We start from the raw sequence: 12,988 nt of genomic DNA on the forward strand, positions 1-12,988 counted from the left end.
ATGTTTGGGCAACCCCAAGATATTCCTATTTTCCATAAATTATATATAAATTCAGGGTAAATCATAAAAATGAACCTAAGTCCCATTTAAAATGAGATAAGTAAATAGAAGTCAGAATTTTGATTTTTTTTTCTGCCAAATTACACAGTGGATTATTCCGAACCCTTGGCAAGTGTAGACCCACTGGCAACCTGTCTCTTCTCTTGCACTCAGGTGTGCTATTTCCTAACACGCTCACCACTTCCCAAGCAGGGTTCCCAGCAATCTCCTCTCTTCCCCAAACAGGTGAGCAGATTCCCCAGGGGACTCTGGGGGCAAAGGAGACACTCACGGAGCTGGCCAGGCCCTGCAGGGCAGGCCCCCCGCTCGCCTCCCCCAGATGCTGACAAGGACTGGCAGGTTAGAACCAGCATCTCTCTCTGGTAAGCCACTGAGATGTGACGCTTTACTGCAGCAGCTGGGGCGACTAAGCAACACGGCGTGAGTGGTTACTACGGATCACCTCGCACCCAGTGCAGAGGGCCCTGCATGTCCACGGGACACAGTCAATCACAATAGGGCATTTATATAAGTAATCAGGGTGACTTAGAGCAGATGGGAGAATCACGCAGGTTACAAATCCTCCGTTTCACATACAGGGCGGGTGCATTCAGATCCTGGTATCTACAGGAGTTGGGAGGGGGGTGGCTCCTAGAACCAGTTCTCGGATACCGAGGGATGACTATAATAATAAACCAGGTCTTAGCAGAGAATGCTCATGGTCTTCACGTGTGGCCTTCATATTTCTGCAAGTCATTAAAGTCCACTTTCTGATGTTGCACATCACTGTTTTTATATTTTACGTTTCTACATTCAAATCGCACAACTACAAGGTATTGCCCAGAAATCCAGTGATTATTAGTAATAGTAGCAGAGGAGTTAAGACGTATTAATGAAAACAATTAGGGATTTATTGATAGTGTTTTTAGCTTGTTGGTCAGACATTAGCTATACTGAGTATTTCGAATAACATTGTTATTGTATCATTTATTTCAAGTGATTAAATTGAAGAATTCAACATTGTAAAGACAAAAACTAGATGGGTTGCCAGCTTTTAAAATATAATTTGATTTCCTCTATCCAGCTATTCAGAATTTATTTCAGTGGAGAACAACTACATTGTCAAACATCACAGAATTCACCAACATGACGACAGGCTTTCTTCCACTCGGAGCGTGCTGACTGTGACGTCAGCATTGCAGAATCTTCTTCTGGTAGCAGGAGCGGCAGAGAGGACACGTGTGGAAGGGGCAGTTGTCCCCCACGGAGAACTCCTCCAGGGCGAGGAGACAGGTGTGGTGGAAGAGGTGTGAGCAGGACAGCAGCGCCGTCTCCCGGGCAGGCTGGCTGCCGGCGCCCGCCGCCGAGGGCTGGCAGTCGCCGCTGAGCGCCAGTGGGGTGAGGCAGATGGAACACTCGAGGCTCTCCCGGCCAAGGGCCTGCATGCACAATTGCCTTGGTTATGGGAGGTCACTAGTTTCACCCTAATAGAAACTTACTTAGATTGAAACCAAGAGACACTGCTCTAAAAAACAAAGATGTTTCATTCTGTGGTAAAGTAACATCAGATATAGGTTCTGCCACTCTTATAAAACATGGAAAATAATAGTGACCCACCTATGATAAGTAAATTTGAAAGAAAAATGCTTTCTCAAATGCTGGACATTATAATAAACACCATATGTAATATATATTCCCTTTTTACTTTTCAAAATACTTAAGGGGTTGGCGTTGTGGTAACTGTGGGTAGCGGTTCGAGTCCTGGCTGCTCCACTTCCAATCCGGCTCCCTGCTAATGCACCTTGGAAAGCAGCGGAAGATGGCCCAAGTCCTTGGGCCCCTGCACCCACGTGGGAGACCTGGATGAAGCTCCTGGCTCCTGGCTTCCACCTGGCCCAGCCCTGGCCATTGTGACCGTTTGGGGAGTGAACCAGTAGATGAAAGCTTGCTCTCGCTTGCTTGCTCTCACTCTCTTGCTGCCCGTGCCTCTCCCTCTCTGTAACTCTGAATTTCAAATAAATAAGTACATCTTTGAAAAAACAAAAACACTTGACCCTATTGCTGAACTTTTTTTGAAGTTTTCTTCAGGCTTCCCCCCCCCCCCCCAGGCAGAGTGGACAGTGAGAGAGAGAGAGAAAAGCCTTCCATTTCCGTAGGTTCACCCCCCAACGGCCGCTGCGGCCGGCGCACTGTGCCGATCCGAAGCCAGGAGCCAGGTGCTTCTCCTGGTCTCCCATGGGGTGCAGGGCCAAGCACTTGGGCCATCCTCCACTGCACTCCCGGGCCACAGCAGAGAGCTGGCCTGGAAGAGGGGCAACCAGGACAGAATCCAGTGCCCCGACCGGGACTAGAACCTGTGTCCCTGCGCCACAGGTGGAGGATTAGCCTAGTGAGCCCCAGCGCCGGCCCAGGTTTTTTAAGTAAATTTTCCCTCTGTACTGGCATCTGTGGCTGACAGTCTCCCAGCCTTTTTCTCCTTTTCTTCTATGGCTGCTGCAGGTGTAGGCCGAGGGCAGGCTACAGCTAACAGGAAACCCTTCTGGAAGGCACTGTGCACAGCAGGCCTCTCCCTTTGGTGTTTCCACTGCTCAGAGCAGCATCGTTCACCAGCATGGCAAGCATTTCACACTGGAGGAACCTTGGCCGTGACCCCAGAGCTCGTGACGAGGGCCCAGGGGGTTCCTTGCTCGTGTCGGTGCAGCCGGGGCCCGACGCCTCCAGGGTGCCCGTGAACAAATTCTCCAGGGATGGCCCTCCCTCTCCCCACCTGCCCTCCCCGTCACTCCCTTACTGGCTCCTGGTGGCTGCAGTGGGCTCCGGGGATTGAGCAGGCAGCCGGTGCAAAGCCTACCTGTATCTGAATTTTCTCCCAGGCCTCCTCTGTGATCTCGTGGCTGCACTTCTCATCCAGCTGCTGAAGAATGCTTCGATTCACGGCCAAGCAGTGGTCGATTTCGGAGAGCAGCTCTTCTATGTTGGTGCTGTAGGAGCACAGCATGCGCTGGCTGATCTCTGAGAACTGAGGACAGAGCGGGGGTAACCCACAGGCGGCGGGTGCACCTGCTGCCCCAGAACGCTGTCCCCGTAGCGCTTGTAACCCAGTTATCCCTTCTGCTTTTCCCATCAGGCACTAGAATCCTAACTTCAACATTTTTATTTGCCCGAAGAACTTCAAAATCTCTTCAGCAGGGGTTGGCACCGTGGCGTAGCGGGTAAAGCTGCTCCCTGTGATGCCAGCATCCCACATGGGTGCCGGTTCGAGTCCTGGCTGCTCCACTTCCAATCCAGCTCTCTGCTAATGACCTGGGAAAACAGCTGAAGATGGCCCAAGTGCTCAGGCCCCTGCACCCACCTGTGAGACCTGGAAACAGCTCCTCGCTCCTGGCTCCTGGCATTGGACCAGCCCAGTTCTAGCTATTGTAGCCACTTGGGGAGTGGACTAGAGAATGAAAGATTCTGTCTCTTCCCATCTTTCTCTGTAACCCTGCCTTTTAAATAAATACATAAATCTTAAAAAACAACCTGCTAAGCAAATGTAATCCGTTTATCAACAGTTGTAGGCTGATACATCTTTAGGACGTATCTTAAAATTCTGCTTTCACTGCTAGCACAGAGAAGGAAAAGTATATTACAGTTTTGTTCCAGACCTGTAAAAAGTCTGTTCTGGGACCAGCACTGTGGTGCAGCGGGTTAAAGCCCTGGTCTGAAGTGCCGGCATCCCATATGGACGACGGCTGCTCCACTTCCGATCCAGCTCTCTGCTATGGCCTGGGAAAGCAGTAGAAGATGGCCCAAGTCCTTGGGCCCCTGCACCCATGTGGGAGACCCGGAAGAAGCTCCTGGCTCCTGGCTTCGGATTGGCTCAACTCCGGCCGCTGTAGCCACCTGGAGAGTGAACCAGCGGATGGAAGACCTCTCTCTCCATCTCTACCTCTCTCTGTAGCTCTTTCAAATAAATAAAATAAATATTTAAAAATAAATAAATTTGTTCTGCAAGTGTTGTCTATAAATAGTCTCTAATGATGCTCCAAATTCACATCTTTATATAAAAGTCGTATTTTTGATACTAAAGGCTTATTTTTATTTATTTGAAAAAGTTACAGAGAGGCAGAGAAAGATCTTCCATGCACTGGTTCACTCCCCAAATGGCCACAATGGACGGAGCTGGATCAATCTGAAGCCAGGAGCCAGGAGCTTCCTCCAGGTCTCCCATGTGGGCGGGGGCCCAAGGACTTGGGCCATCTTCCACTGCTTTCCCAGGTCAATTGGCAGGAAGCTGGATGGGAAGTGGAGCAGCAGGGGCTCAAACCGGTGCCCTTATGGGATTCCGATGTCCTAGGTGGTAGCCTTACCGCTCTGCCACAGCGCGGGTCCCTGGCTCGCTCGCTCCCTCTGTGAGCATTATTTTTCTTTGGCAGAATGGATGCCTGTCAGAGTGCCCACATTTTCACCACTTACATGCCTGTGGTGAGCCCATCTGGGGTCATTTTCCTTCTTCATCACGAGATGTATTCTTCAGGATGGCCTTTAGCAAAGACATTTTAGTGGCAACCCCTTGTTGTCTACATGAAATTGCATGGGCTTTGTCTCTGTTCTAGAACGTTTTCATTTTTATATATATATTTTTTTATTTGACAGTAGTTAGACAGTGAGAGAGAGAGAGACAGCGAGAAAGGTCTTCCTTCCATTGGTTCACTACCCCAAATGGCCGCTACAGCCGGCGCGCTGCACCCATCTGAAGCCAGGAGCCAGGTGCCCCTACCTGGTCTCCCATGCAGGTGCAGGGCCCAAGCACTTGGGCAATCCTCCACTGCCCTCCTGGGCCACAGCAGAGAGCTGGACTGGAAGAGGGGCAACCGGGACTAGAACCCGGCTCCCATATGGGATGCCGGCGCCGCAGGCGGAGGATTAACCAAGTGAGCCATGGCGCCGGCTGCATGGTTATTTTCATTTGGAACCTGCAGTGCTTAGGCTGCCTGTTAGGTCTTCTCCAGGACGCTGAGATGTCACTCATACTCTGCTGGCTTCTGCTGATGCTACTGAGAAACTAGCGTGGTCCACGTACATCGCTCCTTGTGTTTCCAGTGTCTTGCCGCTTCGCTGGGCAGGTGTTTTGTTTTTCTTGTAAATTGTACTGGGGTTCTTTGGCTTCTTAATCTGTGGTTTGTATCTGTTTTGGGTCTGGAAAGCTCTTAGCCTTCTCTGCTGCTTCAAGCTACCGCCTCTGCCCCACGTTCTCTTTTCCCTTCTGAATTCTGATGACTGTCAGGCATGTGCCCTCCCTGGCACCACTTACAGGGAATAGAGAGGCGCAGAAGGTAAGGGAAAGCCAGGGCATGGGGCCGGCACTGTGGGTTAAAGCCCCAGTCTGCAGCGCCGGCATCCCATATAAGCACTGGCATACCATATAGGCACCAGTTCGAGTCCTGGCTGCTCCCCTTCCAATGCAGCTCTCTGCTATGGCCTGGGAAAGCAGTAGAAGATGGCCCAGGTGCTTGGGCCTCCACACCCACATGGGAGACCAGGAAGAAGCTCCTGGCTCCTGGCTTCAGATTGGCACAGTTCTGGCTATTGGGGCCATTTAGGGAGTGAACCAGTGCATGGAAGACCTCTCTCTCTCTCTGCCTCTGCCTCTCTGTAACTCTTTCAAATAAATAAATCTTTGAAAACAAACAAACAAAAAAGGCAGGGTAGCCCCCAGGTCCTTTTCCTGTGGCCTTCGCTCAGCAGGGAGCTCAAGGGAGAGTGTGTGGGTAGGACGTGTGTGCATCAAGAAGTGAAATCAACACTGGAGTTGATTTTGTTTATCCATTTCAACTGTTCTGCTAAGAAAGAAATGCAAATATATCTGAGGCAGGAAATATGACTGTGTGATTTTCATGACTCCACGTATCAAATGCTCTTCTATTTGTCCTTAAAATTGACTCTGTAGTATAGAGCTGAATGGTAAATTCATGCTAATAATTAACATATTTTTTCTTAGAGCAACATTACACAGCGAACGAAACACCAGTTCAGGTGGAGAGAGAATGTTTTGTATTTTTAGTACTAAGCAGGGAGCCTGCATTTCCATTCTCAGGGCAGTGGGCCACGCCCGCCCTCCCTGCTGTCCCCTGGAGCCCAGTGCCCCGTCCCCTTGTTAAGTACCACGCCTCAACAGCCCTCATGTCCCCACGGTCGTTCTGGACGTCTCCCTCTGCACGCACACCACTGGCCACGCTCCCTCTCTGCAGCTCCTCCGCTCAGCACGAGGGAGGCCTTGGACTGGGGAGTGCTGGTGTGGCTCCGCATCATCCGTCACGCCGGTCATCCTTCTGTCTGGGCAGGTGGCTGCCTTCCTGCCTTCCCTCTCATCCGGGACTGAGCTGTGCCCTCTCCTCTCTAGAGTCTCTTTCCCCGTCGGTAACCTCCCACATTCAATTCTTTATAGAGGACTCTCCGTGTCTCCATTCCTGGAGCCCCACGCTTGCCCATGCCACCGCCAAGGAACACTTCTGATAGGCAGATCTGACAGGCAGGACGCCTACAGCAACAGATCTAAGTGGCACTCCTCACACCTGTTTCCAGCTGGGTTGCACAAATTCCTCCAAGTCCTTGTTTCCTCCAACCCCGAATCCGAGTCACCAGCCAATCCTGTGGTTGGCCTCCGAGCACTCCCCAACACTGGGCGCCACCACGAGCTGCCCCTCGGCTTTCCCCCTGGGCTTGGGCCTCCAGCTCAGCGTCCAGCGCCTCGGGTCTGCTGTCTTTTCATCCCGGTACCACCTGGCTCTCTCCCCCAAGCCCGGCCTGCTCCCCCAAGCCCGGCCTTCTTCCCCAGTCCCGGCTCCCGCCGCTGCTCCTCCCGCCTGGACAGCCATTCCAGGGTCCTGCGGCACAGCCCGTCCCCTCCTGCGTTCCCATCTGGATTTCATCTCGGCAATTTCTCCTTTGCTCTCTTCTGTAGTCACCATCTCCTTTCTCTATGTTTTTCTTAATGGCACTAATTACTTCCTGAAATTTCTAATTTTTTAAAGATTTATTTATTTATTTGAAAGGCAGAGTTACAGAGAGGCAGGGGCAGACAGAGAGAGAGAGAGAGAGAGAGACAGAGAGGTCTTCCATCTGCTGGTTTACTCCCCAGATGGCCGCAACGGCCTGCTTTCCCAGGCCACAGCAGAAAGCTGGATGGGAAGTGGAGCAGCCGGGACTCGAACCAGCCCCCACATGAAACACCAGCACTACAGGCAGCGGCTTTACCTACTACGCCACAGCACCGGCCCTGAAATTTCTAAATTTTTAACAAGGTATTTTATTTCTTGTCTCCCTCCCTGACTCTGTGGAGACAGGGGGCCCTGGCAGCAGACAGCAGGCTGAGTGGCCATCAGTGCGCATTCATGGAACGAGTGAATGGAGGGATGAGTGACCGCTGACAGCCAGGTCCGTGGAGAAGAGCTGCAAGCAGCACCTCAAATCCTCCTGTTGAAATGAAGTTGTACAAATGCAAAACCTCCAAGTGGCAGTCCATGAAAACAGTTTAGATGGACTTCTGATGTTGCTAGTCACAGTTTTTTTTTTTTTCTTTTGACAGGCAGAGTGGACAGTGAGAGAGAGAGAGACAGAGAGAAAGGTCTTCCTTTGCCGTTGGTTCACCCTCCAATGGCCGCTGCAGCCGGCGCACCACGCTGATCCGATGGCAGGAGCCAGGAGCCAGGTGCTTTTCCTGGTCTCCCATGGGGTGCAGGGCCCAAGCACCTGGGCCATCCTCCACTGCACTCCCTGGCCACAGCAGAGAGCTGGCCTGGAAGAGGGGCAACCGGGACAGAATCTGGCGCCCCGACCGGGACTAGAACCTGGTGTGCTGGCGCCGCAAGGCGGAGGATAAGCCTAGTGAGCCGCAGCACTTAATATCCATTCAACCTGCCTAACGAAATACTATCCCTTTCACACTTAGCAACTCACATTTCTTCTTTAAAAGAAATTAAAAGCATTATTAAATGAGAAAACAACCGTCTCGATAGGTAATGGTGGTTAACGTGCTATTATTCAATCTAAACTAAGTAATTTTAACTTCAGGTTACCACGTACAGGTTTTGAATGGTGAAGGACAACAAGGGTTAAACAACTCCTACAGAGGCTGGTGTTCAGTCTTGACATTGTGGAGCTGTTATTTCACGGGCGCAGTACGAGCCTGGGGGCAAGGACCTTGAACTCTTGTTCCTTTAACAAGGAAGCAGCAGTCCGGAGTGCTGTGTGCTCCAGCAGAAGATCCGGAAGACACAGCAGGAACAGAAGGGGGCCGACTTGGACAGGCCTCCCTGGAGGGGAGATGCAGGAGGCAGAAGGGCGTCTGGGAGGAGAGGCCAAAGTGTGGCATGTTTAAGACTGCCAGTTGTTGGAGCCCACTGCCACCAGCCTTTCCCTCTGCCAATCATCCATGCTACCTTCTCAGAATACTGTTCACCACATGCTGGATGTGATCAGTAACTTCAATGGGGGTGGGTGTTTGGCCTACCATTTAAGATGCCAGTTGTGGGGGTGGTGGTGCTGTGGCATAGTGGGTAATGCTGCCTTGGCAACGGTATCCCATATGGGCGCCAGTTTGAGTCTGATCTGGCTTCTGATCCAGCTTGCTGCCAACTTAATGCACCTGGGACAGCAGCAAAAGATGGCCCAAATGCTTGGGGCCTCTGCACCCATCTGGGAGATGGGGAAGAAGCTCCTGGCTCCCGATGGGCCCAGCTCCGGCTGTCGTGGCCATCTGGGGAGTGAACCAGCAGATGGAAGACCTCTCTCTCTCTCTCTCTCTCTCTCTCCCTCCCTCCCTCCCTCTCTGTAACTCTACTGTTCAAATAAAAAACTAATAAAAAACTGAATCTTAAAAAAGAACAAGTGTCAGGATGGCTGCATCCTGTAGCAGCGTACTTGAGTTGGATACCTGGCCAGCTCCTGTGAACTCTGTGAGCCAACGGGGAGGGCTGGAGGAACTGGGTTCTTGCCACCCACACATGCGCATTACTTTCCTGGCTGCCAGCAGAGGCCCCCTGGCTACTGAGGGCATTTACTGAATGCATCTCTCTCTGTCTCTCAAAAAAACAAAACAAACCTTCCAAGGGCATCTTACTACATATAAGCTACCAAACTTTCCTCACTGCTTTCCTCTAAGAATCTCTTGGTCTGGTCACACTTGTTTATTCAGTCTGGTGAATAACAACCATTCTGTCTCTCTGTCCCTTGACTTCACTCACGTGAGCAACTCTGGAAGTTCTACACATGCATCCCTGGAGCTGATTTCTCTTGTCTCTGAACTCTCACAGTCCACTTCTTAATTGGACAGTTTCACTGGATGGCTGTGTCTATTTCTTATCTCCTGGATGGAGCGCCTCGCGTTTGGGGAAGCACTTGATTCAGCTCCGTTTAGGCCCTCAGCATCAAATAGATACGATCTGACTTAGAGTTTGCGATGGATGCTCCTCTTGTGCATATTCACGGGGGTACAGTAGAAACTCCTTCTTGGGAGATTTTTAAAAAGAATGTCGCTCCCCCTCTTCGTGGAGGAACGACACAGGACCCTGCGCTGTTCTTTTGTCTGCTCGGCCCTCCCCGGGTTTGCTGCTGGTTCTTCCCGGGTTGGCTACCGACCCTTCCACCTCCGTGGAAGGGCAGTTCCCCCTGCCACTTTCCCCACTTCTGCAGGGGAGCAGCACACCGCCAGCCGGCTTTCTCGGGGGCTGCACGGGTGTTCCTTCAGATGTTCCCCCTAGATGTTCCTGGTGCATGCCGTCTCTCTCCTCCTTTATAGTCCTCCTCCGCCAATCCCAACTCGGCTGCCCACACGCCGAGTACGCTGCTCTCCTCCAATCAGTAGCAAGTCCTACAGTCCATTGGTTGAACTGGAGGCAGCTGTGCGGAAGCTGTTTACTTCTCTCCCAGCGCCATATTGTGGGAGAGCAGATGCATAGAATAAGTCTTAATTCCAGTAACTCAGTCTAGTCCGGATTGCTCCCCACAGAGAACAATGTCTATCCAGAGGGATTTTGAACTACTTCCAGTGTTAAAATTCAATGAAACAAACATTTGGCTGTTCATCATAAAACTGGCATTAGCTTGTTAACAACTATGCTGGAAGTCCTGCCGTATCTATTTATGGCAAGTCTCTAAGAGCGAGCTGGTAGGACGGTTCTTACTGTTCCAGCTTCAGGTGTTTGAAAGGGTAATTCTTTTGAAAGGCAAGTCAACGCCTATGCATTGGCCACCTGTTGTAGTTCATTTACACCAATGTCTGAAGCAAGCGCAGCGACTGGTAAGCCTTCCTGAGAGGTCAGATGATCATGTGTTCAGCGTTCCTTCTTCCTTTACAGATTCCCTCCCTTTTTATGTGATGGACACCAGATGACCTGAGTAACGGCAGGGCAAGACCCAGGAGAAACAAATGACAACCGAGCTCTCGTTTTTAAACTAATGGTTAATACCACGAATCCTACAGAAACAGACGGAAATAAAATTTCCAATTTGAAAAAAGAGCAAGTGTCACTGTATTTCTCTCTTAAGTCTCCTGTTTCAGACACCTGATGAATTAAAGTAACTTGAGAGTCTGGGCTATTGATATGTAAAGCGATTACTGGTCATTTACAAGCAACATACTGGCTAACCATTAAAAAAAAATACTAACAGAAGTACCCAGGTGAACTTTGTCTACCCAAGAGGCCTCTGTGAGTGATCCATCTGGATGTCAGCAAATTGCTTACTAATGTGTTGACTTATGGCTGCCCTCAAAAGCAAAATGAAAAGCCTGGAATTTACAGCATATCAATGAATCAGTTGATAAGCTTTTACTGGTTTAATATCCTTCCAGTCTTGCTGCTTGGAGCCACTTCAAGTTAGCAACAGAATGTTTGCCATCTCCACGTGATAAAGGAAGTCAAAGGACTAAACAAACTTTCAGACCATTATGCTGTTTGGTGAGATGTAAATGAAAAAAGTAAGAGAAACCCCAGGCCTGAGGGTGTGGGAGCGGGCAGCCCCTAGGCTGACAAATCACTAACCTCACTTTTTAAACAACGGCCAGGACTTTTAGCTGGGGTGGAGATAATATAGTGCATTTGAAAAGTTTTAATTGCAGCAATAAAAGACCATACCTCAATTATATGACATATGCTAGCAGAATTTTTAGATAAGGATCAAAGGCATTCAAGGACCAAGCACTGCATTCTGGGCAACACTTGGGCTTTCTGTACACACTGGTGCCGGGTATTAGCATAACAGCTCTGCTGACCTTTCAGGGCCTCTTTGATCTGAGTTTGTCAAAACCAGAATGAATGTGCACTGGGACTACTGTATCATCCCCAGACAAGTCAAATACCCCCTGTGACAAAGGCCTTGCTGACTGCATTTTCATTCTCTGACACTCACTCAAGGGGACACAACCCAACATCTGACCTCTCAGTTCTTGCCACAAGACTGGCATATGGAAAAGAACCTCGTTTGTAACCTGACTTCGCTTTGTGAGGATACGTACGCCAGGACTTTAAAGCAAGGCACCTTTGTGAAAAGAAACCCTCCATGTATGGAAGTAGTCCTATTTGTAGAAAGATGATCCCTGCGTTTCATTAATTAGTTAACCCCCTAGTAGATGCGTGAAAAACAAAGACTTCATTAACGTGAATGAAAATGCAAGACCACGGTTCTTTTACAAGTAAAATAGATTAATTTATAAAACAGAGCGGGCTTGTGCTAATCTAATCTAGAGAATTAAAAACACATCCATCCTCCTGAGGTCTGGAGGCACACAAAGGAAACAAACACTTCCTAATTTATTGTGTCTAAAACTATCAAATTGACTATTATTCTGCTTTGCCTTTCTCTTCTATTGATTAGACTCCTTTTTCCCTGAAGGTAATTTATCTTCGATCTAAGCCAATGGTTCCCATGTATGGCAAAGTCTTCAGCTATCTGCCAGCAAAGAAACAAGAGTAAATTCCGCGGGGTGAAATGTTCCTGAGGCTAAACGCATGCCATGAAAAGGGTGTGGCCGGGGACTTTGCACTTTCCTGCTGTTACAGAAGTCTTTCTCTAGGAAGTGATTCTGAGAAGATGTGGGTGTTCTGTGTTTTTAAAAACTCTTACTTGGTAAAATAAAATAAAAAGTTTTTACGAGTTGGCTATGACCATTAAAGCCGTAAATTTCTCTACATTTCTGTGAGTCTCGAAGAGTCTGAGAACCACCAGCACACAGAGTTGGAATGGTTGTTCAGACAGAAAGGAGAATCATTACAATTTCTCCGTTTGATTTGATTTGGTTTTTCCTTTATTTGAAAGGCAAAGAGACAGAGACAGAGATCTTGCATGTGTTGGTCCTCTCCCCAAATGCACACAACAGCCAGGGCTGGGCCATGGAGCCTGGAACTCAATCTGGGTCTCCCATACGGGTGGCAGGAAGGCAGGAACCTGAGCTGGAGCTGGGAGCAGAGCCAGGATTTGAAGCCAGAGCCTCTGCTATGGGATGTGAGCATCCCAGGCAGCATTTTAACTGCCACACCAAATGCCCGCCTTCCCATACTATGCAGAAGTTGTCCTCTCATCCAAGGAAGCCTGGATAAAGTCACCGTTAATTCTGGCTTTGGAATTTATTCATTATTAATATTCGTTATTACTTAGAAACCCATAACACCACTTTATTTGAAAACAGACTTTTAGTATGTAGTTTTGGTTCTTCAGAACTTTCAGGGGCCGGCACTGTGGCACAGTGGGTTAACACCCTGGTCTGAAGCGCTGGCATCCCATAAGGGCGCTGGTTCGAAACCTAGCTACTCCACTTCCAATCCAGCTTTCTGCTATGGCCTGGGAAAGCGGTAGAAGATGACCCAAGTCTTTGGGTCCCTGCACCCATGTGGGAGACCTGGAAGAGGCTCCTGGCTCCTGGCTTTGGATCGGCGCAGGTCCGGCTATTGCGGCCAACTGGGGAGTGAAC

General features: G+C 49.7%; 1 protein-coding gene across 11 annotated transcripts in view; it reads right to left on the bottom strand.

The window, feature by feature from the left end:
• Positions 1-1,118: 1,118 nt before the first annotated feature.
• The window catches only part of RNF32 (ring finger protein 32), a 43,414-nt gene continuing 31,544 nt past the window's right edge, over positions 1,119-12,988 (bottom strand). For 4 of the 11 annotated variants that reach the window (XM_008263869.5, XM_002715021.6, XM_089336842.1 and 1 more), the window contains 2 exons: positions 2,891-3,058; positions 1,119-1,478 (listed from right to left, as the gene is read on the bottom strand). In XM_008263869.5, the coding sequence (XP_008262091.3) occupies positions 1,230-1,478; positions 2,891-3,058 (417 nt within the window). In that variant the 3' untranslated portion in view covers positions 1,119-1,229. The other 7 variants (XM_089336839.1, XM_089336836.1, XR_016236924.1 and 4 more) reach the window with 6 other exon arrangements.

The sequence above is a fragment of the Oryctolagus cuniculus genome, chromosome 7 (genome assembly GCF_051225735.1).
Source record: "Oryctolagus cuniculus isolate XC-2025 breed Fujian yellow rabbit chromosome 7, ASM5122573v1, whole genome shotgun sequence".
In the NCBI taxonomy this organism is placed as follows: Eukaryota; Metazoa; Chordata; class Mammalia; order Lagomorpha; family Leporidae; genus Oryctolagus; species Oryctolagus cuniculus.